Source organism: Mobula hypostoma, chromosome 14 (assembly GCF_963921235.1).
Source record: "Mobula hypostoma chromosome 14, sMobHyp1.1, whole genome shotgun sequence".
Classification (NCBI taxonomy): Eukaryota; Metazoa; Chordata; class Chondrichthyes; order Myliobatiformes; family Myliobatidae; genus Mobula; species Mobula hypostoma.
In genome coordinates this window covers 69,828,798-69,855,893 of record NC_086110.1, presented here as the reverse complement: position 1 = coordinate 69,855,893, position 27,096 = coordinate 69,828,798, and the positions used below count along the sequence as shown (strand labels likewise).

Genomic DNA, 27,096 nt, shown 5'->3' with positions numbered 1-27,096 from the left:
TTGTATCCTGATACGTTTGTGATCCAAAGTTTCTTTGGAAGTCAAGGATGAGCCACAAATCATATTGCTTACGGTCGTTTTAGTAGGTGTCACAAGAGTGGAAAATGAACAAAAAAGAAGAAGTGAAAAAGAAAGAAAAGACACAGACTAGAGATAACAAAAATTCAGTGATAACAGTTAAAATTCAAAGCTCAAAGTACATTTACTATCAAATGTGTATCGCATAATAAACCTTAGGATTCATCTTCTTGCAGAAAGCCACAAATCAAAGAAACATAATAGAACCCATCAAAAAAAAACCCTCACAACAAGGACTGTCAAACGCCCCAGTGCAAAACAAGAGCAAAACATGCAAAAAAGTGAACACATAGCCAATAGCCAAACTCAAGCGGCATGACACATCCTATTGAAAACTAAGAAGTTTCTAGAAAAATACTAAAGTAGCTGTATCGCAATTTCTGAAAAAAATATCACTGAACAATTACATGTACACGGGTAATTATATAAAAATACAGGAAAACACAGGGAAGTTAAACCCCAAGGAAAACAACAATACTACACCCCAATCCAACACCAGCAAACTAAGTGATTAAAGTGGTGATCAAAATGTTATAGTTATGGAGTCAAACAGGCCCTTCAGCTGAATGCAGCAATGCAAACCATCAAGTACCCATTTACATGGCTCCTACGCTCAGGGCATTTAGTTCTCCACACCTTCCCTTCAACTCCCCCAAAATGATTCCAACCACCTACACTAGGGCCAGTTTACAATGGCTAATGCTAGAGCATGGCCTGTTGAAGGACAAACCAGGCTATGACTTACACAGTAAATGGTAGGACACTAAGATGTGTAGTGGAACAAAGTGGCCCGGGAGTACCAATCCATAATTCCTTGAAAGTAACAATGCAGGTATATAAGGTTATAAAGAGAGCTTTGGCACATTCACCTTCATAAATCAAAGTAGAATATAACTATTGAGATGCTATGTTGAATTACGTAAAACTTTGTTTTTTTTTCCCAGATACTTGAGACCATAGGTCTAACCTGAACAGTGATAGTCTCTGTTCCCACCTTGCAAAGGAGTCTGTTCAGGTTCAAATCTAATTGTCATTCAACAATACATGAATACCCACGAAAATGCAATTACTCTGGGGACAGGGTGCAAAGAACAGTACCAACAGTCATTCACAGAACAAGGCACCCTTAGCACATATGCCGTAAGACAGCAGTAAAATACAGTCACATACAAAAAAAATATAGTCCAAATCCCTGAGTCCAGGAATGTTGCAGTAGTCTGTATCAAACAACATACATCCTGGCTTCTGCCAAGTGATCACTGGAGGACACCAACTCCAGCATGGACGCCGTTCTACATGACCTCCCGAGGAGTGCAGCGACTCCAACACCTTTCTCCTGGTCAGCTGCTAACAGGTGATACCGTGGTTTGAGGCCTAGTCCTTGCTATGACCAAGGCCACGCAACTCCCCCGCCATTGTGAATCAGACTTGTAGCATTCCGCACTTCCAGTGTCCCAGAGTGGCATGCAATCACAAGAAAAGCAACTAAGACAATTTCTCGCTGTTAGAACACACACCACCTTCATGCACTGACGCCTCTCTGACGCAGGCAGCAGCAGAATCCACACCAAGTCCAGCTCCTTCAGGTTCTCACCAATCTGCAACTGGCTGATGGGGTAGACCTGCAGTACATTAAGTTCTGAATGTCCAGCAGGGTCTTGCAATAGCAGATTGATAGCTGGTTGGAATATTTTGTCAATGCTGTACGTAATATCACTTGGAATACAGATGCTGTCCAATACTTCCCTAAGACTTCTTTGGCAATGTTAGTACCCATGTAGATATTGGTGTTGCTATTGGTATTCATTTGTTATTGTCACATGTACCAAGATGCAGTGAACAGCTTGTCTTGCATACTGTTCATACTGTTCAGATCATTACATTGTGTGTTGATGTAGAATGAAGTAAAAAAAATAACAATGTGGAATAAAGTATAAAAACTATGAAAAAGTGCTGTGCATGTTAATGAGGTAGATTGTGAGGCCAAGAGTCCATCTTATCATTCAAGAGGTCCAGTGAAGCATCTGAGAATACCAGGATAGAAGTCAGTGTTATGTAATTTCAGGCTTTGGTATCTTCTTCCCAATCTGAAGTATAAGAAGAGAGAATGTGCAAGTTGGGTGTGGTCTCTGATTATGCTGCCTGCTTTACTGAGGCAGCAAGAGGTATAGTCAGAGTACATAGAAGGGAGGCTAGTTCCTGTGATGTGCTGAGCTGTACCCACAACGTTCCGCAGTTTCTTGTGGCAATTATGTTGAGCTGCCACAGTAGCTTTGATGCATTTGATTTGAAGCTGCTTATTGGACTGTGAGAGATTGGATATTGTTGATTGTATCTCTACATACAGCTTTCTCACACCTTCCCCCAGTAACTGACCTAGACTATTTCCATATGGCTTGTTGCTTGTTCCATACAAGACGATGGAAGGGATCACCTGTCTAAAGTCAGGCGTTGTTGCAGGAAGCTAAAAATATCTGAACCATGTGATATATAGCAATGGCGATGTTAGAATAGGTGGTGGCTTAAATTAATACTCATTTGTCATCGCCGCCCACCAGAGCCAACAGTCTACGTTGACCTGATGGTGTTCTGTGGAAAGCGCAGCCTCAGATGAACAAAGTGCATTCTCACTTCATTATAATTTCTTCAGAACGCATTAAGTTGCAACAAGTATATACCTGTCAAGGATAACTTACAAGCAAGCACACTAATTATTTTTAGTCCTTAACCCCACGCTACAAATTGAATGAAAGCAAAGTTGTTACATTGCTTGACAACACTTGACTCTGGCATCCGATAAGATCACAATCGAAACGTATGGACACAAGAAATTCTGCAGGTGCTGGAAAACCAGAACAACACACCCACACAACGCAGCAGGGACCAGGTCAGGCAGCAACTATGGAAATGAATAAACAGTTGAGGTTTCAGGTCAAGACCCTTCATCAGAAAAATATGGAATAAGCATTATGATCCACACTTAAAGATCCATAATAATCATGCACATCTTTAATAATGAAGAACCAGAGTGGTTCTCTGTATATGTAATGACTGCTAAAAAATTAATAGATTGTCTCTATAAATTAATGAGTGGGAAAATGAAAAATATCCTTGAGTGTTACTACATAGTGAAGACTATGGACTATAAGAGAATTTCAACTCCCCAAGTAAAATACATGCAATAAATAATTACTGAAATACTATCTTATTATTTCTTATTATTTTTGAGGATTAAGCATGCCAGGACCTCCAGTCTCTGAACCACTTTCCCCAAACAGGCTAATCATGACCTCTTCCCACCTTACCACCCCACCCACCACCACTACTTTATCACTTCCTGTCAGAGTCACCTGGACACTCCTGTGCCTAGCATCACTTTATGGACATACAATCAATCGACTGTACATATATAAGCTATCTTATGTAGTTTATTGTACTTTTTATGATTATGTTATTTGCCTTATTGCATATATTTTGTAATGTGTCCGACCTGGAGTTACAATTGTTTTGTTCTCTTTTACACTTGTGTACTGGAAATGACATTAAACAATCTTGAATATTGAATGAACACATGGATGACCTTGTTGTGAGACGTACCAATCTGACAGAAGCTACATCCATCAGTGTTAATATTATTTGTTCTGCCCTGCTTAGAGTCATTAGTGGAAAACATTCATCTTTGTCACTTCCCACAGCCTCTGGACTTTGAGACCAAACGATCATACACCCTGAAAGTGGAGGCAGGGAATACCCACATCGACCCACACTTCATCAGCAAAGGACCCTTCAAAGACACTGCAGCCGTGAAGATCACTGTAGAAGATGCAGATGAGCCTCCCATATTCTCGTCACCAGCCTATTTCTTGGAAGTGAGGGAGGACACTGCCCTGGGCTCAGTCATCGGAGAGGTTCAGGCTCGTGATCCTGATGTCATTGAGAGCTCTATAAGGTAACAAAGGTCTTGATTACTCCCCTGCCTGTAAACTCTTCGATGAGATGCTAATTCCCCAGATTCTAGCTCAACCGCTGTCATATTTGGAAGTATAGAAAACAATCATTTATGGACAATTTATCAGGAAATTTACTCTTTATTGCCAGAACTCAAGGAGTTTGGGAGTTTCATTGAGCATCTTTAAATCTTGAAAATGAGGGTCAACAGCCACTGAACAGTGGGAAACATCATGCTGCATTTGAGGCACCCAAACACACACACACACACACACACACACACACACACACACACACGCACACGCACACGCACACGCAACACACACGCACACACACACGCAACATACACACACACACACACACACACACACACAACACCCAAACACACGCACACACACGCACACACACACACACACACACACACACACACACTAGATTCATAGAGCCATAAAACATACAGCACATAAACAGGGGACAGGGGCTTCGACCTATCTAGTCTATGCTGAACTCATCCTTTGCATAGTCGCATCTACCTGCAGATAGACCACATTCCTTCTTACCCTTTCCATTTATGTACTCATACAAATTTCTCTTAAATGTTGCAAGTGAACCTGCATCTACCACTTCCGCTGGCAGCTTGTCCCACATTCTCACCAACTCTGCATGAAGAAGATCCACCTTCAGTTCCCCTTAATCTATGACATCTAGTTCTTGCGTCACCCAACCTCAGTGAGAAAGCATATTTGCATTTACCCTATCTACTGTACACATTTATAGCTTTATATATCTCTGTCAAATCCCCCCTCATTTTCCTACACACCAGGGAATAAAGTCCTAACCTATTTTAGCTTTCCTTGTAACTAATACTTGATCATTATGATGTTGACCTGATCTTGCTGTGAGCATGTGGGCTGCTATATTTTCAATGTAATATTGATAACTTATAGAGACCATACTTCCATGACAAGGAATTCAAGATATCTTGTGTGTGTGTGTGTGTGTGTGTGTGTGGAGAAATGTGCACTTTGCATAAACTGCCCTGCACATGGGCTCTGAATGTTTGATTTATTTATTCATTTCATCTATTCCTGTCTCAGCAAATAGCTTCAAATAATAGAATACAGAAAGATTTAATATCCCATCTAGGCAGTATGATTTAGTCTGTGTAGTCTGCATCTGACCAATATACACAACAGTTTAGAGGTTTCAAATGTACAGTTAGGAAAGCAAATCAAACTTTAAGACTGTAATACATTGCAGCAGAATTATGCCATTTTGGCCCATTGAGTCTGCTCCAACATTCCATATGGCTGATTAATTTTACCTCAACCCCATTCTGTCTTCTCCCCATAACCTTCAATCCCCTTACTGATCAAGAACCTATCATCTCTACTTGACCAGACGTTGTAAAAAAGCTCCAAGTCAATCAGTGAAAAGGTTCACTTTGGATGATACTTGTTCTTGTACAATATGTATTGGTACCAGGACACTGTAGGAATAAAAAGGTCATGTCGCACACCAGTGTACTACTCTGATTCTAATTCTGTGATCCTTCTTCCCATTATTGAAATAAAGATCAGCACAACAGGTTAGATTGTAGAAAACTTCACCCATAAGACTTAGGAGCAGAAATAGGCCATTCAGCCCATCATTCCATCATGGCTGATATATTATCCCTCTGAACCCCATATCACTGCCTTTTCTTTGTAAACTTTGATGTCCTTATTAATCAAGAACATATCAACCTCCACTTTAAACATACCCAATAACGGCCTCCACAGCTATCTATGTAAAGAATTACGCAGATTCAATACCCTCTGGCTGAAGAAATTCCTCCTCGTTGCTGTTCGAATGGTACGTTCCTCTATTCTGAGGCTGTGCCCTCTGGTCCTAGGCTCCCCTACTATAGAAAACAAGTACAATTAAAGTTTTAAGCCCATCTTGAGATGGGATAGAGACAAATATAACTATTTCCTTGAGATTTTTCAATGATTTTTCTGTCCATTTTACATTGAAGTAGCTTTCATGGATTAATAATAGGTTTGTTGTATCGATCAAGTTGTCCCGGAAGGTTCCAGAAAAGGATCAATTACATCATGAAGGATCCACCTATCTTGCTCATGGTCTCGCATCATGAAGGAGGCCAGGACCACCAGACTGATTAACAGTTACTTTTGCAATAAAACTGATCAATACTTCCACCCAATAAGCCTACACCATCAGTACGCCATCCACCACTACTTTATCATTTCCTGACAGAGCCCAAGGTAAATTTATTATCAATGTACATATAACTCACACCATCCAACCCTGAGAATCGTTTCCTTGCAGGATACTCATTAAATCCAAGAAACACAATCAAATCAGAGAAAGACCACACTTAACAGGATGGACAAGCAACCAATATGCAAAAGACAACTACCTGTCCAAATACAAAAGAAATAAAAAGAAATACAATAACTAAATAAATAAATAATATTGCAAACATCAGATAAAGAGCCTTAAGAGTAAGTCAATAGGTTGTGGGAATGGGTCAGTGATAGGGCAAGAGAATTTGAGTGAAGTTACTCCCCCCGGTTCAAGAGACTGATGGTTAAGGGATAATAAATGCTCCTGAACCTGTTGCTGTGAGTCCCGAGGCTCTTGTACCTTCTTCGCGATTGCTGCAATGAGAAGAGTACATTGCCTGGGTGGTGAGGGTCCATGATAGATGCTGCTTTCCTGTGACAGTGCTCCTCTTGAAGTTAATAATCATCTACTGGCTTTGCTGAAATTGAGTGAGATGTTGTTTTGGAACCACTCAGCCAGATTTTAAATCTCCCCTCTATATGCAGATTCATCACCACCTCTGATCTGGTCAACAACAGTGGTGTCATCAACCAACTGAAATATAGCACTTGAACCGTGCTTCGCCTCACAGTCATAAGTACAAAGCAAATAAAGCAGGGTCTGTCACCTTATACATATATATAGATTCTCCTGTGTCTAGATTAACTTCATAACTTCCGCCATCTCCAATGGGATCCCACCAACAAGCACACCTTTCCCTCCCCCCCACCCCCCCCCGCTTTATGCCTTCCACAGAGATCACTCCCTACGTGACTCCCTTGTCCATTCGTCCCTCCCCACTGATCTTCCTTCCTGGCACTTTTTCTTGCAACTAGGACAAGTGCTACATCTGCCCCTACACTTCCTCCCTCACTATCATTCAGGGCCCTAAACAGTCCTTCCTGGTGAGGTGACACTTCACCTGAGTCTGTTGGGGTCATGTACTGTATCCAGCACTCCTGGTATGACTTCCTGTATATCCATGAGACCCAACGTAGATTGGGAGACAGTTTTCACCAAGCACCTACGCTCCATCCATTAGAGGAAGCAGGATCTCATAGTGGCCACGCATTTTAATTCCACTTCCCAGTCCTATTCCAATATGTTAGTCCATGGCCTCCTCTACTGTTGCGATGAGGCCACACTCAGGTTGGAGGAGCAACACCTTATATTCCATCTGGGCAGCCTCCAACTTGACGGCATGAACATTGATTTCTCAAACTCTGGTAATGCAACTTCACCATTCTTCATTCCCATTTCCCTCCCTCACCTTATCTCCTTACCTGCTCATCACCTCCATCTGGTGCTCCTCCTCTCCTCCTCTTTCTTCTTCCATGGCCTTCTGGCCTCTCTTTTCAGATTCTTCCTTCTCCAGCCCTTTATCTCTTTTCACCAATCGACTTCCCAGCTCTTTACTTCACCCTCCCCCTCTTGGTTTCATCTATCACCTTGTTTTTCTTCCTCCCCTCCCACCACGTTCTCACTCTGACTGCTCATCTCTTTTCCTCCAGTACTGATGAAGGGTCTCATCCAAAACGTTGACTGTACTCTTTTCCATAGATACTGCCCGACCTGCTGAGTTCCTCCAGCATCTTGTGTATGTGTTGCTCTGATTTCCAGCATCTGCAGATTTTCCTTGTTTGTAACTTTATAGGCATATAATTAATCTATGTATAGAAGCTACCTTATGTATTTATACTTATTGTGTTTTTTTCTATTATTGTTGTGTTCCTTTTATTTTGTGTTTTTTTTGTGTTGCATTGGATGCATAGTAACAATTATTTTGTTCTCCTTTACTCTTATCCACAGGAAATGATATAAAACAATTTTGAATCTTGACTAACCAGCCCTAGATTCACAGAAAAAGAAAAAAATAGGAGCTGGACTAGGCCATTCAACAACATAGGTAGATCAGTGCAGCATTGGAAAATGCCTGTTGGCCAACAATGTTGTGCTGAGCTAATTCCACTGATGTCACCTAAATCCATCTGCCAGCACGTGGTCCATATCACTCCATTTCCTCCATATTCATGAGCCGAACTCAGAGTCTCTTAAACACTTCTGTCGTATGTGTCTCCACTTCCACTAAGGAGGTCTGCTAAGATTGTTCAGAGTTTTGGCCAGATGTGTCCAGTTGTAGTCTCCACATGTGGCCGAGATACACTGGACTTGGAGTCAGTGCAGGCTAAATAGCCAACTTAATCTTTCAACCTGGTAGCATAGAGGTTAGCACATTGCTTTTGTGATTGCTCTTAGAGTTCTACCCTCCTAGTTACCTGTAAGGAGCCTGTACGTTTTCCAGTAATCATGTGGGTTTCCTCTGGGAGCGTCGGTTTCCTCCCACATTCCAAAGGTGTGTGAGATAGGGTTAGTGAGCTGTGGGAATGCTCTGATGGTGCTGGAAGCCTAGTGACCCTTGAGTGCTGCTCTGTGCAATCCTCGCTGACTCATTGCAAAGGACGCATTTCTCTGTACATTTTGATATTTCGATGATAACTTGACAAATAAAGTTAATCTTTAATCTCAATCTTTTGAATTTCCAGAGCAACTAGCAATGTACAGCCTTAGACTGATATGGGTGGCGGGGTGGACATACATCTCTACTAAAGGAGGTGTGAAGCTCACCTTCCCCCCACTAACCTGCAGGTCACCCTTGAGCAAGGTGTAGCACCTGCTTAGCACCACCCCCCGCTACCCCTTCGATCGGGGTCACATGAAGCCATGGCAGCAGGAGATGGATTGGTCATACGAGCATCAGTTGCATATTACAAGTACTGGTTATGCAGCCACCGACAGACACTAGGCAGACAATCTCTCTGTTCTCACACAGAGAGTGGTGGGTGCATGGAATACCTTGTCAGTGTTGGTGGTAGAGGTGGATACGGTGGGGTAATAAATAAATACTTTATTTTCAAAATTTTCAAAAAACAATAAAATCAACAAGGACATATAAACTCAGACATGTGTGAAAATAAAATGAGCAAAAAAAAGTTAAAAAAGGACATAACATTAGAGGGAGGCCTGCTGTACAGAGTGCCCAAAAGTGCTAAACATCAAGTCTCGAATGAGGGCCGTGAGAGATTAGCTGGGGAGAAGATGAGACTCTTAGATAGGTACATGGAGCTTAGAAAAATAGAGGGCTATGCAGCAGGGAATAGAACTAAGCAGTTTCTAGAGTAGATTACATGGTCAATGCAACATTGTGGGCCAAAGGGCCTGTAATGTGCTGTGGATTTCTATGTTTCTATTATTGATAATGGCTAGGGTCACCTGTCTTGTAAAGACACGTTCCCTGAAGAAGGCAATGACAAACTACTTCTGTAGAAAAATTTGCCAAGAATAATCATGGTCATGGAAAGACCATGATCACCCATGTCATTCACGGGACAGAACGAGCGAAAAAGACTAATAGTCCAGAGACTGAATGTCTGATCCCACAGTGACCTCTGTGGAATTTAAATACAGTTAATAGCCTGGATCTTGCCACAACAATTAGTCTTGATGACCATAAAAAAAATTGCTGGATTATTATTGAAATCTCCTTGGAGCAAAGAAAGATGAGAGGTGACTTCATAGAGGTGTGTAAAGTTATAAGAGGCATAGATATATTGGACAACCAACACCCTTTTTCCCAATATAGAAACGGTAAATATGAGGGGGCATAATTTAAGGTGATTTGAGGGAAGTATAGGGGAGATGTTAGAGGACTATTTTTAACAGAAGGTGGTAGTCATGTGAAATGCATTGTGGTGCTAGTAGAGGCAGATACATTAAGGAGATTTAAAAGGGTCTTCAATAGGCACAAGAATTAAAGACATTTGGAGCGCTATGCAAGAGGGAAATGTTACAATCGTTTTATTAAGTGTTACAAAAACATAAAACATACAGAAAAGAGGAGCTGAGAGAACTAAGAAATTAAGGAAAAAATAGCTGTGGTATCTCATACCTAGACTGGAGAAAACAAACATTTCTTTGATATAAATTAGCCTATAAAATAGTCAGATTCAAATGGTGTGACACCTGTTGTTGGAAACTAAGAAGTTTCCAGAAAAATAAAGAAGCAACACTACCATAATGACTGGAAAATTCACTGGACAATTACACACCATGGCCACTTTAATAGGAACACCTGTACACCTTCTCAATAAAGCACGTATCTAAATAACCAATCGTGTGGCAGCAAATCAATGCATAAAAACATGTAGACACAGTCAAGAGGTACAGAGCAAACATCAGAATGGGGAAGAAATGTGATCGAAGTGACTTTGATCATGGAATGATTGTTGGTGCCAGACAGGATGATTTGAGGTATCTCAAAAATGACTGATCTCCTAGGATTTACACGCACACCAGTCTCTGGAGCTTACAGAGAAAGTTGTGACATATAAAAAAAGCATCCAGTGAGCAGCAGTCCTGTGGTCAAAAGTGCCTTGTTAATGAGAGAGGTCAGAGGAGAAGACCAGATGATTCAGGCTGACCAGATGGTGACAGTAACTCAACCATCCACAGGTTATAACAGTGGTGTGCAGAAGAGCATCTCTGAATGTAAAACATGTTGAACCTTGACATTGATGGACTGCAGAAACAAGACTATGAATATACACTCAATGGCCACTTTATCAGGTAGAGGATGAATGTAACAAAGTGGCTACTGAATGTATATGTATATAGATGATGATATAGGTAATTATATAAAAAGTCGGTACAGGGAAGTTAAACTACTAGAAAAATACAAAGAAAATAACACTTTTACATCCTAATGCAACAAGGTACAGCAGGCAGTTTAGGATTTTTTTTTACATTGGCTTTTCTTGCAAAAGAATCTGAGTATCAATAATTATGTAGGGACTTGGTGAGAACACCTGGACTACTGGTCACTGGTCTAGTGTCCCTACTCAAGCCAGGGCTTAATAAACTGGATGCAGGAACGGTGATTCCTCTAGCCAAGCAGTCCAAAGCTGTAAATTGAAGATCAGTTTGGGCTGAAATGAGATTTTCTTTGCTCAGAGTGATATGAAGTTCAAAGATCAAAGTACAAAGTAAATTTTATTGTCAAAGTACATACTGACAAAGTACAAAGACTGTGCAATAGTCTTATGCACATGTAAAAAGATATGTAAAATGAAGATGTTTTCAAAAATAATGAACTAAAAAGTTTCTAAATATCAAAAAGTTTACTGTAAAGAGCGGTAGACAGTATAAAACTAAATCAAATCAATATTTTGTGTAACTACCCTTTGCCTTTAAAACTGCTTCAATTCTCTTCCATACTGGGCCGTGTCATGCAGTTTTATAAGAAAATCAACTGGTAGGTTGTTCCAAGCATCTTGGAGAACTTGCCAGAGTTCTTCTGCAGACTTCAGGTGTCTCACTGGCTTCTGCATCACCGGCTTATCCCAGACAATTTGATGATGTTGAGATCTGGGCTCTGTGGAAGGCATATCATCTGAAACCATATAAAAAATCTAGGGTGCCTAAAATGTTTGCACCATGACACTGAACTGATGATTGAGCACAAACTTTGTTCTCAATTTCATGGACTGTGCAACTCATGTTACTTATTAGCCACTTTTCTTATAAAGCTACATGACAGGACAGTGTACCTCAGAGAATTGATGCAGTTTTAAAAGCAAATGTTAGTTACACCAAATATTGACTTGATTTAGTTTGTTAGTGTTTACTGCTCTTTATAGTAAACTTTTGATATTTAGGAACTTTTCATTATTTCCAACAAATACTACCTTGAGATTAATTTTATTGCAGGCATTCACAGTAGAACAAAGAAGTACGATAGAATCAATGAAGAACTACGTACAGAGACTTGACAGCTTGTGCAAATACAAAACAGAAACAAGTGATAATTAATAAACAAACAAACAAACAAACAAATAAATAAATAAATAAATAAGTGATACTGAGAACATGAGTTGTAGAGTACTTGAAATTGAGTCCAAAGGATGCGTACAATGGTCAGTTCAGTGTTGTAAATTACATTCTCTGTAAACTCTAGAGAACGTTATGCAAAATCCAAGGAGATCAGCAGTTTATGAGAAGCTCAAAGCCCCACTTTTGGTACCAGCAATTATTCCGTGGGTAAATCGCTCCAATCACATTTCTTCCCCCATTCTGATGTTTGGTCTGAGCAACAACTGAACTTCTCGACTATGTCTGCATGCTGCTACACGATTGGCTAATTAGATCTTGGCATGAATGAGCTGCTGTACAAGTGCACCTAATAAAGTGGCCACTGAGTGTAGTCTTACTTACTGCCCGACACACCACTGACATCTAGCGCAGCAATGAAGGTCCTTTACCTCTGGTGGTGTGGAGGGTTTCTTTCATCATGTCAGTAGCTTCCTCTCAGCTTTTACTACAGTCAGTCATGCAAGTCCCAGCTGGAGTCTGAGGAATACCAATCGCACTCAGATGCAGAGGTATTCTTCTTTGCTGTTTCTGTGCCAGTTTTGCTTTACCAGTCAGGGCAATCAGCCCTGAGCTGAACCCCAAAACGTGGAGGACGAGTGGACTATTCTTAGTCTAGTCTCTACCTTTGACTGGTTTAGCATGAGTGTCCTAACCAAAATCCAAAGCATAATGCCCTAATTGCAGTCAGCATAGTTCTCCAGAACATTGAGACATGTAAGCCTCCAACCCTTGGAGGATTGAGTGTATAGATTCCAGGATATTAGAGGGATGAATGAATATTGGGATTGTGCAGGGAAATGGTGTTGAGGTAGATGAGGCATGATCTTGTTGAGCAATGGTGCATGTTTGAATGGCCTATGCCTCCTTTGAAGCCTTATGTTCTTATCCTCTCAGTAAATAGATCACCTCAGCACTTCCTCGCAGGGGCTGACAATCGCTCCTATTTTCACAAATGATTTACTGTGCTTACTTCAAGGCAGTTGTCTATTTCTTTCTTCTTCCTGATAATAACGGTGTCCTGCAAAGAACTATTGCAGCCTAATTTAAGGCAAAATTATTCCTCCAGCATGCTGAGCTTTGAAGGATCTCTGAAAGATAAAATCTGCAGGTATCGAACTGACTGTCTTTCTGCGGTAAGATGCACTCGAGCAGCAATCAACACTTTTTTTTTAGGCTTTTTGGTGGTGCGTGTGGCTCTACTCAAGCCACAGTCGATCGCTTGCCAAAGCCCTTGTCAAGCACCCTTACATTCATTCAGTGAATTGAAATAACTGACCGGGATTTGAAAGGTCGCTCTGAAATTTGGCGGGGGATCATTTGAAACTGTGTTGATCATTTGCCAGTGGAGCTTATTTCAGAGGATCGTCTCCTTCTCGTGCAGAGAGGCTTGTGAGTTCCTGAGGTCCTAAGGATGATGCTGCCTGGAGTTTAGCCATCTGACACTTAGCTGGTAGGGTCACCCATGGTCAAATCATCACATAGCAGTGAATTGTTACCACAAATTGCATCTTGTTTGAAAGGAAAACTTACTGGGTTTACAGTGAAGATGTAATTTCAGTTTTGCAAAATGCATTCAGCTTTTTATGAAAACATTCAGGGAAGGAAATGAGACTGAGAAACTAAGGCTGACCTCAGCAGTGAGGTGAAATGCAACTATACAGATGTGATTTGGTTGTTAGCGCGAAGAGGAAGAATTAATCACAGCCACTTTACCTGCATTTGAGCTCATTAGACATGATTGCTTTGGGCTTTTTTCCAGTGGGGTTCTCTCCATGTCCGACCTGTACCTTCAGTATTCCACTAGTTGTGGACGTATCCATGGTGCTTCTCTGAGGTCATCACCTCGTTGTGGTGGCGAAGTTGTGAGTTTCTAAGGTCCTGAGAGTGATGCCCTCTGGATCTTAGCTCCTAGTAGGGTCACCGGTGGTGATATGCTCAAGGGGGAGGTACAAGACCAAGAGTGTTCAAACCAAGACCTCATTGGTGGAGCTGTTGGAAGATGATGGCACATCGCACTGAAAGCAGAGGAAGGCTGCAGTAGTGAAGGGTCCCCAGTCATCTTGCATTCTATGCCAGCAGATCATGACCCCGAACTTCAAGGACCATCTGGTAGCTGCCCATGCACCAGCCTCCACACGTTAAACAAAGTCATGCACAGGTGTTCTCCACTCAGGGAATCCACCTTAAATCTCGAAGACAATCCCTTAGCAGAACAACATACTCGATTCGAGTAATTGACTATTATGAGTTCAGAGGACACCTCTCTCTGTCAGAAGGTTTGATTATTGTCCCAATGCAAGGACTAATCCCAATTGTGAAATAGTGGAAAAGGTTACTTTAGATTAAAGATTAGCTTTATCTGTCACCTGTATATCTAAATATTGAAGTATATAGTGAATTACGCCTTTTGTGTCAATGACCACACAGTCTGAGGATGTGCTAGAGGCAGCATGCAAACATCGCTGTGTTTCTGACACCAATATAGTATGCCCACAACTCACTAACTTGTACGTCTGGTATGTGGGAGGAAACCAGAAGGACACTCAAGAGAAACCCACAGGGTAATGAGGAGAACCTACAAACTCCTGACAATGCACAGGCAGAATTGAACCCACATCACTGGCGCTATTGCAGTGTTATGCTAACAACTATACTACCATGCCCTCAGTGACTGAATCCAACATCACTCCTAGGTAGAAAACCCCAAAGGAAACACATGTGGCCTCAGAGTGAATGTATAAACTACTTACAGACGATGGTGGTTTAAAAGGGCATTTACCACACTGGGCTTCATCAGTCAGGGGATTGAACGTAGCAGTTGGGATTATATGTTATAGTTGTCTAAGCCGTTGGTGATGCTACACTTGGACTGGGGTGTACAGTTTTGATCAGTCTGTTATACAAAAGATGCTTGTTAAACTGGAAAGAGTGCAGAAACTATTGACACAGATATTGCAAGAACGAGGGCCTGAGTCATATGGAAGAGTTGTGCAGACTAGATTTTTATTCCATGGAATGTAGGGGAATAAGGAGTGAACTTAAAGAGGGTTTACAATTCTGAGAAGCATAGATGATCTTTCCCTAAGCGTACGTGAGTCTAAATCTAGGGAGCATAGGTTTAGGGTGAGAGGGGAAAGATTGAAAAGGGATTTGAGTGGCATCTTTTTCACACAGAGGGTGGTGAGTATATGGAATGAGCTGCCAGGGAATGCAGTTAAGGCAGGTACAACAGTATCACTTAAGAAGCACTTGGATAGGTACATGCAAGGATGGGGCTTAGAAGGATCGGGGATTTGGGATGAACATAAGAAATTAGGACAAGCTGGGTGGAGACTGTGGTTGGGCCAAATGGCCTGTATCAATGGTGTATGAGTGTATGAATTGCTCTCACCCCCCCCCCAACAGAAATCCCTTTTGAAAAAAGGTACTAATCCAAGGATCTGTCAAATACAGGAAGGCATACCAACAAATATATTCATCAGATTGTTGAGATTTGGGATGTCACCAAAGACTCTCTGCAAATTTCTACAAATGTACAGCTTTCTGACTGTTTTCATCACCCTCTACTACGGAGGTAGCAATTGGCAGGAATTATGTTATTCACACTGACATTGGAGAGGGTTCAGAGAAGATTCACAAGACTGATTCCAGGAATGAAAGGGTTACCCTATGAGGAACGTCTGGCCACTCTTGGGCTGTATTCCCTGGAGTTCAGGAAAATGAGGGGGGATATCATAGAAACATTCAGAATGTTAAAAGGCCTGAACAGATTAGATAATGGCAAAGTTATTTCCTATTGTAGGGAAGTTTAGGACAAGAGGGCACGACTTCAGGATTGAAGGACATCCATTTAGAACAGAGTTGCGGAGAAATTACTTAAGTCAGAGGGTAGTAAATCTGTGGAATTTGTTGCCATGAGCAGCTGTGGAGGCCAAGTCATTGAGTGCATTTAAGGCAGAGATAGATAGGTTCTTGATTAGCCAGGGCATCAAAGGGTATGGGGAGAAGGCAGGGGAAAGGGGATGACTGGAAGAATTGGATCAGCTCGTGATTGAATGGTGGAGCAGACTCGATGGGTCGAATGGCCTGCTTCTGCTCCTATATACTTGGCAGGATACTTGGTAGTGTGGAGGAGCAGAGGGATCTGGGGGTACATGTCCACAGATTCCTGAAAGTTGCTTCACAGGTAGATAGGGTAGTTAAGAAAGCTTATGAGGTGTTAGCTTTCATAAGTCGAGGGATAGAGTTTAAGAGTTGCGATGTAATGATGCAGCTCTATAAAACTCTGGTTAGGCCACAATTGGAGTACTGTGTCCAGTTCTGGTCACCTCACTATAGGAAGGATGTGGAAGCATTGGAAAGGGTACAGAGGAGATTTACCAGGATGCTGCCTGGTTTAGAGAGTATGCATTATGATCAGAGATTAAGGGAGCTAGGGTTTACTCTTTGGAGAGAAGGAGGATGAGAGGAGACATGATAGAGGTGTGCAAGATATTAAGAGGAATAGATAGAGTGGATAGCCAGCGCCTCTTCCCCAGGGCACCACTGCTCAATACAAGAGGTCATGGCTTTAAGGTAAGGGGTGGGAAGTTCAAGGGGGATATTAGAGGAAGGTTTTTTACTCAGAGAGTGGTTGATGCGTGGAATGCACAGCCTGAGTCAGTGGTGGAGGCAGCTACACTAGTGAAGTTTAAGAGACTACTAGGCAGGTATATGGAGGAATTTAAGGTGGGGGGTTATATGGGAGGCAGGGTTTGAGGGTCGGCACAACATTGTGGGCCGAAGGGCCTGTAATGTGCTGTAGTATTCTATGTTCTATGTTCTATATTTTATTGTCTTATGATCGGACAAAGCTGCAGAGGGTTGTAAACTCAGCCAGCTCCATTATAGGTACTAGCCTCCTCAGCATTCGCAATATTTTTAAGAAAAGAATGCCTCAAGAAGGTGGCATCAATCTCCACCCAGGACATGCCCCCTTTTCATTACTATCATCAGGGAGGAGGTACAGGAGCCTGAAGACACTCACCCAATGTTTTAGGAGCAGTTTCTTCCCCTCTGTTATCATATTTCTAAACTGTCCATGAACCACGAACACTACCTCACTAGATTGCTGTCTTTTTCTGCTACTTGTTTATGTATTTCTTATTATAACTCATACTCATATTTTATGTATTGCTGTGCTGTTGCCACTACAAATTTCATGACAATAACAAATCTGGATTTGATTCTGATTTTGATTCAGTTCTCATGGAATATTTCAAAGGAGATTAAGGGAGCTCCTGCAAGTGCCAGTATTGATCAGACAAAAAATATCAGATGATCTATTCATTTTCAACCGCTGTGCGTAAATTAGGAGTCCAGTAGTACTGCAGTTAAGTAGTGGACTAATTTGTCCACTGATACAGAGATGTTACCCCCACAAAATACTAGAGGAAGTTGGCAGGTCAGGCAGCATCTATGGAGATGAATTAAAAGAAATGGTCTCAGCCCAAAACTCCGACTGCATATTTTTGTCCATTGATGTTACCTGACCTGCTGGGTTCCTTCAGCATTTTGTGTATGTTGCTTTAAATTTCCGGCATCTGCTGAATCCCCTGAGTTTGTTAGTTCAGATCCAGCTGAGAAATTTAAATTCACATAACTAAATCCAGAATGATTTTCCCAGCTTCAGTAAATGAAAGCACAAGACCGCTAGATTTAAGTGAAAAGCCAGCTAGTTCAATAATAACTTCAGGGGAGGATATCTGTCGCTCAGGCTGGTTAGTGCGACTCCAAAATCATTGGTGTGGTTGGCAACGCAAAAGCCCGCAGATGCTGGAATCTGGATATAAAAAGTGAGCTGCCACAGTGACTCAACAGATTAGGTAGCGTCTGTGGAGAGAAATGGAGAGCCATTGATTCAGATCAAGAGGTTAACCACATCTTCAGTTCAGAAGCAGTTAAGAATGGACAATAAATGAAGGCATTGGCAGTGAAGTACACATCACAAAAAAATGAACATGAAATAATATTGTGTGTTGATTTTCCTGGAATAAAGGACATCTACAATTCATAAATAGTTAATTGCAAAGTTCTGTTCCTACGTATGTTGAGGTGAATGGAAGTTGAACTATCTGGTTAGACTTTATTGCATGTTGACCTTCAGATAGAAATGGAAGAATGGACGTAAATTCGCGTGAATGATCCTGGGAATGAGAGGGTTAATGTATGAGAAATGTTTTATGGATCTGAGCCTGTAGTCACTATGAGGTAGAAAAATGAAGGGAGATCTCATTGAAAACTATCAACTATTGACAGGCCCAGATGGAGTGGACTTGGAGATGATATTTCCTGTAGTGGGTGAGTACAAGACCAGAGGTGAGGAGGAATGTCTTTATCCAGGGAACCGTGAATCTGTGGAATTCAGTGCCACAGATGGCTGTGGAGGTCAAGTGATTGGGTATATTCACTAGGCTGTGAGACTGATGAATACCCTGCCACCACCGAAGTCTCGTCACTAAGCTAGTGATCTGTTCATTGTTTCCCTGTGCAGCGATCTACATGCACATTGAATTATTGTTTATTAATCTATTTGTGGAAATAATTTGCTTTCTGTACTGTGTATAATATATACCTTGAGGGTGTATTGTGGTCTGTTTGAAAGTTGTTTTGTTTGGTTGTGTAAATGTACGGGCAAATGACAATAAAATCTAACTTGATACTTAAAATAGAGGTTGACACGTGCTTGAATAGTAAAGGCATCAAGCATTATGGGGGAAAAGGAGGAAAATGGGGTTGAGAGAGATGATAAATCAGCCATGATGTAATGGCAGAGCAGACTCGATGGACCAAGTGTCCTCATCCTGGTGCTATGTCTTATGGTCTTATAGAGACTGGCTGAAATTACAATGAGATAGTTTATTGTATATTTATTCATTTTGCTAAAGGTTGAAGTTAACTGTGCACTCCCTCCCACTCCTTCACTGGCATTATGTTTTGAGTGAGTGCTCCGTTCCTGACATGAGGACTGAATGCCTTTGTTTTGCAGGTATTCCATTGATCGACACACCGACCTTGAGAGACTGTTCAACATTAATACGGATGATGGAAAAATAACATTGGCAAAGCCTCTAGACAGAGAGACTGATGTTTGGCACAATATCAGCATAATCGCCATGGAAACTCGTACGTAACATTGTGGTTCATTTACTGGATCAACCTGATGCTTCCGAGTGGTTGACTTTCACTAAGGCTGGACACTGTTGGGGACACAAGTGGGACTGGACACTGTTCGGGGAAGTAAATGGGGTCATGAATAATGGGAATTGAAATTAATTTATTATCGTCACATGTAGCAAGGTATAATGAAAATATTTAGTCTGTGTGGAAATTATTCCATGCATAAGTACACCGAAGTAGTAAAGAGAAAAGAAAAGAATGCAGAAGATAATGTAACAGTTAGAGAGAAAGTGCAGTGCCAATAGACAAATACGAGCAATAGCCATGATGAGGTCGACTGGGAGATCAAGTGCTTGCTTTTTCGTAGTTAACATTCCGTTCCAGATTCTGATAACAGTGAGATAGAAACTGTTTTTTTTGTCTGGTTCACAGTTCCAAGTTCGTAGTACATTTATTATGTAAGTACTTATGTATATATTAACGTATACAGAACTGAGATTAATCTGCTTGTGGACATACACAATAATGCATAGAATATTAAACATAACAAAATGCACCAACTTGGGCATTTAACCAGTGTGCAAGACAACAAACAATTAGGCTCCTGAACCAAAGGGGATAACTTCACTCGCTGGGAAAACCGAGACACCTCCTTCTCCCTTATAAGGGGGAGAGAGAGAGAGCCTGTGGTATGTCGAATACCGGGTGAAATGCAAAGTCTTTGGGGTAACTGCAAGTCTGTGTCTTTGCTGTTGCTTTGCTCATGCTTGAGTGCTCTGTGGCGGGTGCCAATGCTTATTTTTGCCGGTTGGGGGAGGGGTGATTGTTGCTCGCTGCCACTTACGCGCAGGAGGACGGAGCTGAGGGGGGACTTTGGCGTTCTAACATTTGACTGCCATTCATTCTTTAGGACACTCTATTTTCGAGGATGGTTATGAAGAAGAAACATTTCAGGATGTATATTGTATACATTTCTCTGATATTAAATTGTACCTTTGAAACCTTTGAAACTGTGCAAATACAAAAAGAAAGAAATAATAATCATCATAATAATAATAATAATAATTAAGCAATAAATATTGAGAACATGAGATGAAGAGCCCTTGAAAGTTTGTGGGAACATTTCAATGATAGGCAAGTGAAGTTGAGTGAAGTTTTCCCCTTTGGTTCAGGAGCCTAATGGTTGATGGTACAATTGTTCCTGAACCTGCTGGTGGGAGTACTGAGGCTCCTTACATTCATCCTGATGGCACTAGCGAGAATAAAGCATGGTCTGGGTTATGGTCCATGTTTTCAAGATTTTTCTGTCCAAAGGAGAGGGGAAAACAGAGAATGAAGCTGATAAGAGAGGCCCTTCACAATGTTAGCTGCTTTTCTGAGACAGCAGTAACTGTAAATACAGTGAGTGGAGGAGAGGCTGGATTACGTGTTGGACTGCACTGTGTTCACAACTTTCTGCAAGCAAATGGGGTGTCACAGCAGCATAGCGGTTAGCGTTTTGCTACTACAGTTCAGGGCATTCGCAGTTCGGAGTTCAATTTTGGTGTACTCTGTAAGAACGTTTGTGTGTCCTTCCCATGTGCACATTGATTTCCTCCAGGTGTTCTGTTTTTTTCCCACAGTCCAAAGATATACCAGTTATTAGGTTATTTGGCCACTGTAAATTGTCCTGTGATTAGGCTAGGGTTAAATCCATTGGATACTGGGCAACACAGTTCAGTGGGCTGAAAGGGCCTGTTCCACACTGTATCTCTAAATAAAACAGTACCTAAATATTTCTCAATACTAATAGAACAGTTTAATCATATCTGACTAACTCAGGAATCCACAACCTTTTTTATGCTATGGACCTGTACCATTAACCAAGGGATCTGTGGATTCCTGGTTGGGAACCACCTGGAAAATTTCCAAAGGGCTCATACTGTACTGTGCTGTACTGTTCAACGTTCTGTGTTCTCCAGTACATATTTCCTCACTGGGATCAGATTTATATTTTGCTCCACGTATATAATAGAAAATGAGATAATGGGGCATAGAAATAGAGGCATATTAATGTAATCGATATCCCAGAGTAGAAGCTGATAAAAGAAACAGTTAACTTTTAAAAAAATATGCTGTGCCGCATGCTTGAACTATAGCCTTTAGACCCATGTAAAGAGGATCAACCTAAATCAAAGGGACTAAACTATTAAAGCAAGGACGCATTTCTAATTTTATAAAGTATTGGTCTGACCACTTTTGGAATATTGTGAGCAACTTTGGGTCCCAGATCAAGAGAAGGATGTGCCGGTCCTGGAGAGGGCCCAGAGGATGTTCACAAAAATAATCCAGGGAATGAAAGGCTTAACATATGAGGAGGATTTAATGTTCCCAATGGATTCACAAGGATGACAGAGGATCTCATTGAAACCTACCGGAAACAGAAAGGTCTCAAAAGAATTGATATAGAGAGGATGTTTCCTTTAGTCTAGAATCTAAGGGAACAGTCTAAAACTAAAGAGATGTCCATTAAAAACTTCAGCAAGAGGGTGATGAACCTGTGGAATTTATTGACATTGCTGCCTGTGCAAGATAAGTCAATGGATATGTTTAAAGCAGAGGTTTATAGGTTCTTAATTGATTAAAAGATGATGGGTTAAGGAGAGAAGGCAGGAGAATGAGGTAGAAATGCTAACAGCCAATAATATGACCAAGTGGCCTAATTCTGCTCCTATATTTTATGAGTAACACTTATTTGGTTACCACGTCACGATGGTCATCATGTTTAATATAGCCTCTAGCATACCTGAGGAAAATTATATAGTCTTCCATTGATGAGAGGAATTTATTGCTTCATGAGCTCTTGGACTCTTTTAAATGTGTGGCAATGTGACTGTGTCATTCATATAGCTTGACATGGCCACCAACATACTATAGATGATCTGTCCAAATATCCCATGGCTTTCAACCTTGTTTTACTGGCAAATCTGGAGGAAGGATTATATGGTGTGGTGATACTCCTACAACTGAGACACAGATTAGTGAGATGACTATTCTAGTGCAGAAGCACCTGGAAAACAGAGATCCGAGCTTCTTCTGTCTTGTGAGGAAAGGCTGAGTGAGATAGAGCTTTCTTCTTCGGAGCAAAGGAAAATGATAGGTGACTTGATAGAGGAGTATAAGGTTAAGAGAGGTGATTTGATAGAGGTGTGTGGGTGGTGGGGTGGAGATACGTCTCTACCAAAGAAGGTGTAAGGTGCTCCTTCCCTCTGCTAGCCTACAGGTCACTCTTGGTCAAGGTGTAGCATCTGCTTAGAACCCCACCTGAACAGGGTCATGTGAAGCCATCGGAACAGGTGATGGATGGTCATATGAGCCTCTGGTGCATATCACAAGACCACTGGCGCCAGACGGACAATCTCTGAAGAGTATTGATTATGACTGGGGTCATCTGTCTTGTAAAAACACTGCCCAAAAGAAGACAATGGCAAATCACCTCTGTCGAAAAAAGTTCCAAGAACAGTGGACCATGATCACCCACGTCATACAACACGGCCCATAATGATGATGATAATTTATGAGAGGTATAGACAGAGTGGATAGCCAGCACCTTTCTCCCAGAGTGGCCATCACCAATATCAGAGGATGGCTATTTAAGGTGAGTGGAGAAAGTTTAGGGGAGTCTAGGGAGGTTTGTTACACTAAGAGCTGTTGGTGAACGGAACACATTGATGGAAGTGATGGTAGAAGCTGATGCATTAGAGATATACAAGAGACTCTTAGAGAGAGACATGGATGTAAGTGAAATAGAGATTTATGGGCTGTGAAGGGAAGGGTTAGATTGATTGTGGAGCAGGTTTAAGGTTGGCACAACATCATGGGCTGAAGCATCCCACTATGCTGTTCTATTTTTTATGTTTTATGATCTAGCTTCAGAACTTGGGTCCAGTAGGACAAAATGATTCACCAGCCCACCTTCCCTCTTTCCCTTCAACTGGTGGATATGGGAACTGGAATACTCTCCCTATGTCAGAATGAATACCATTCCAACAACACTCAGTAAACTCAACACCATTTGGCACAAAGCATTGATACCCCTTGCAAATTCTATTCCCTTCAACACCACTGAACCTAGGCTATACTGTGTACCACGTAAATTAAACAAAGTGTTGGAGGAACTGAGCATGTCAGGTAGCTTCTATGGAAGTGAATAAAGAGTCAAGGTTTTGGGCCAAGACCTTTCATCAGGGCTGGAAAGGAAGGGCGATGAAGCTTGAATAAGAAGGTGGAGAGTGGGGAAGTCATACAGGCTAGAAAGTGGTAGGTGAAGCCAGGTGGGAGGAGGAGGAGGAGGAGGAGAAGTAAGAAGCTGGGAGCAGATAGGTGGAAAGGGTAAAGGGTTGAAGAAGAAGAGACCTGATAGGAGAGGAGAGTGGACGATGGGTGAAAGGGAAGAAAGAGGGACAGCAGAGGGAGGTGATAGGTATGTGGAGGCTCATAGGGTGGGAGGTAAGGTCAAGACAGACTCTATCACTGTTGTGGGGGAGCGTGGCAGGAAGATTGGGTAAGAGGTAAGAACCCATGTCAAGAAAATGGAAGAGATCGTGGTGAGGGCAGCAACAAAGGTGGAGGAAGGGAAACCCCATTCTTTGAAGAAGGAGGACAGCTCTGATTTCTGGAAAGGAAAGCTTTATCCGGGAAACAGATGCGATGCGATGGAGACAAAGGAACTGGGAAAAGAGAACGGTGTTTTTAGTGTGTATCACAAGTCTGGGGGAGAAGGTTACTGAGACGGTGTAGGTGTGGTTGCTGGAACCTCAGCAGTTGACAACTCAGAGGAGGGATTAAGTGCAATGTAACCAAATCTGCTGGTGGATACAAAGAATATGGGTGGAGCAAAAATGTACAAGGAGAGGAAAGGTTTAGAGAGATAAGCTTGAAACACAGGCAGGGATTCATTTAGAAAGGCAGTTTTTTTGGCATGGATATGTTGGGACAGCAGTGCTGTTTCCATGCTGAATGACTTTGTCAAAGCTATGTTTGCTATGAGAAAAGGATGGAGAGGCTTCGAGGAGACTGAGTCAGGTTATTGTGAATGGGCAAAGATGTTGCAGACAGTAAGGCTTAAGTGGAAAAACATAAAGGCATCCACTTTGGTAAAAAAAATAGAAATAGAATACTTTCAAATGGAGAGAGATTGAAAGGAGTGTTTAGGCACCCTTGTACATGAATCACTGAAAGTAAGTGTGTGATTAAAGCGAGCAACTAGAAAGGGAATGGTACGTCAACCTTTTTTGTAAGAGGATTTGAGTGCAATTACATTTTTATTTTGCTTCAATTACCTAAAGTTCTGATGAGGTCATCTCTGGAATATTATGTAAGGAATACACTGTATCTCCCCACTGAAGAAGAGGTGGAGAGAAAGGTTAGCAAAAGTTCACCATTTTGCTTTATGGGATGGCGAGGTTGACATTTAATAAGAGATTAAGTAGATTAGGTTTATACTTTTCATGGTTACAAGGAAACAGGTTATTTCATTGAAATGTGTAACATTTTCATGTTTCAAAGTCAAAGTCAAGTTTATTGTTGTACGCTCAAGCACATGTATGCACATGTGCAATGAAAAACTTGCAGCAGTTTCACAGGTACACAGGATCAGATAGGAGCATTCACCAGAAAAACATACAGTATACAGTGACATATATATATACTTTAATAGTAAAATTTATTTTCAAATTTGAATTTTGCTGAGTGGAGATAAGTGGAAGAGATAAAAGGCTGAAGAAGAAAGACTCTGATAGGAGAGGGTAGTGGACCATGGGAGAAGTGAAGGGAGATGGGGAACCCGAGGGACATGATAGACAGGTGAGAATAAGAAGAGGGGAAGGGTGAGAACGGAGCCAGAATGGGGAATGGAAAAAGAGAGAAGGAGGGGGGCAGGGAAGTTACCAGAAGTTAGAGAAATTGATGTTCATTCCATCAGTCTGGAGGCTACCATATGGAATATAAGGTGTTGCTCTTCCATTTTCTTTTGAGTCACAATCTATCCTGAATTAAAAGGACCTCTTCTTTCCTTCTATGTCACTGGGATGAAAAGCTCCAGCAGTCTGTGAAATGCTTTGCCACTGTCTTCTCAAGGACATTAGGCATGCCAGTCTTAGAAACACAGAAACATAGAAACATCGATAACCTACAGCACAATACAGGCCCTTCGGCCCACAAAGCTCTGCCGAACATGTGTTTACCTTAGAAATTACTGGGGTTACCCATCCACCTCTATTTTACTAAGCTCCATGTACCTATCCAGGAGTCTCTTAAAAGACTCTGTCATATCTACCTCCACCACTGTCACTGGCAGTCTGTTCCACGCACTCACCACGCTCTCCGTAAAAAACTTACCCCGACATCTCCTCTGTACCTACTTCCAAGCACCTTAAAACTGTGCCCTCTCGTGCTAGCCATTTCAGCCCTGGGAAAAAGCCTCTGACTATCCACACGATTAATGCCTCTCATCATCTTATACACCTCTGTCAGGTCACCTCTCATCCTCCATCTCTCCAAGGAGAAAAAGCCAAGTTCACTGAACCTGCTCTCATAAAGCATGCTCCCCGGTCCAGCCGACATCCTTGTAAATCTCTTCTGCATCCTTTCTATGGTTTCCACATCCTTCCTGTAGTGAGGCGACCAGAACCCAGCACAGTACTCCAAGTGGGTTCTAACCCGGGTCCTATGTAGCTGCAACATTACCTCTCGGCTCCTAAACGCAGTCGCACGATTGACGACGGCCAATGCACCATATGTCTTCTTAACCACAGAGTCAACCTGCGCAGCAGCTTTGATTGTCCTATGGACTCGGACCCCAAGATCCCTCTGATCCTCCAGACTGCCAAGAGTCTTACCAGTAATACTATATTCTGCCATCATATTTGACCTACCAAAATGAACCACCTCTCTCCTATCTTGGTTGAACCACTTCACACTTATCTGCGTTGAACCCCAGTATTGTCACTGAATTTCTCCATCTGTCCCCGCAATAATGCCTATTGTTGTATTTACTTTCTTAATCACGTGCTGTATCTACAATGCATTCCTTGTAGTACAGTGCTTACTCTAGCACACACATTCTGGCATACTCTAACCAGCCACTCATCATGGTCACAGATCCACCAAATGGCTCACAGTTTTCTCTTCCTCTCCCTTCACTAACTCCTCTCACTCTGATTCCACTCCCCCTGTCTCTCTTCCTTTGACAAATTTGTGTCTCAATTATCAAAAAAATCGGTTCAAAGTAAGTTTATTATCAAAGTGTGTATATGTCAGCAGATGTTACTTTGAAATTCATTTCCTTGCAGGCTTTCACAGTAGAACAAAAAGATAAAATGGAATCAGTGAAAAACTACACAAGAAGACAAATATGCAGAAGAAGAAAAATTGTGCAAATAAAAAAAAGATTATAAATAAATAGATAGGTGGGTAGATAGATAGATAGTACTAACAACCTGCTTTTCAGAATCCTCGAAAGTGAGTCCATAGGTTGGAGAATGAATTCAGAGTTGAAGTGAGTGAAGTTATCCACACTGGTTCAGGAGCCTGTTGGCTGAAGGGTAATAACCTTCCTGAACCTGCTGACAAGGGACCTAATTCTCTTGGACCTCCTTCCTGAAGGTAGCAGCGAGAAAG

At 41.7% G+C, this 27,096-nt stretch overlaps 1 protein-coding gene across 1 annotated transcript in view; it reads left to right on the top strand.

Moving 5' to 3' along the window:
- cdh8 (cadherin 8) overlaps window positions 1-27,096 on the top strand; it is a 355,456-nt gene that overhangs the window by 269,816 nt on the left and 58,544 nt on the right. The window contains exons 7-8 of the mRNA XM_063067229.1: window positions 3,774-4,027; window positions 19,307-19,443. Of these exons, the coding sequence (XP_062923299.1) occupies window positions 3,774-4,027; window positions 19,307-19,443 (391 nt within the window). The remainder of the gene's footprint in view (window positions 1-3,773; window positions 4,028-19,306; window positions 19,444-27,096) is intronic.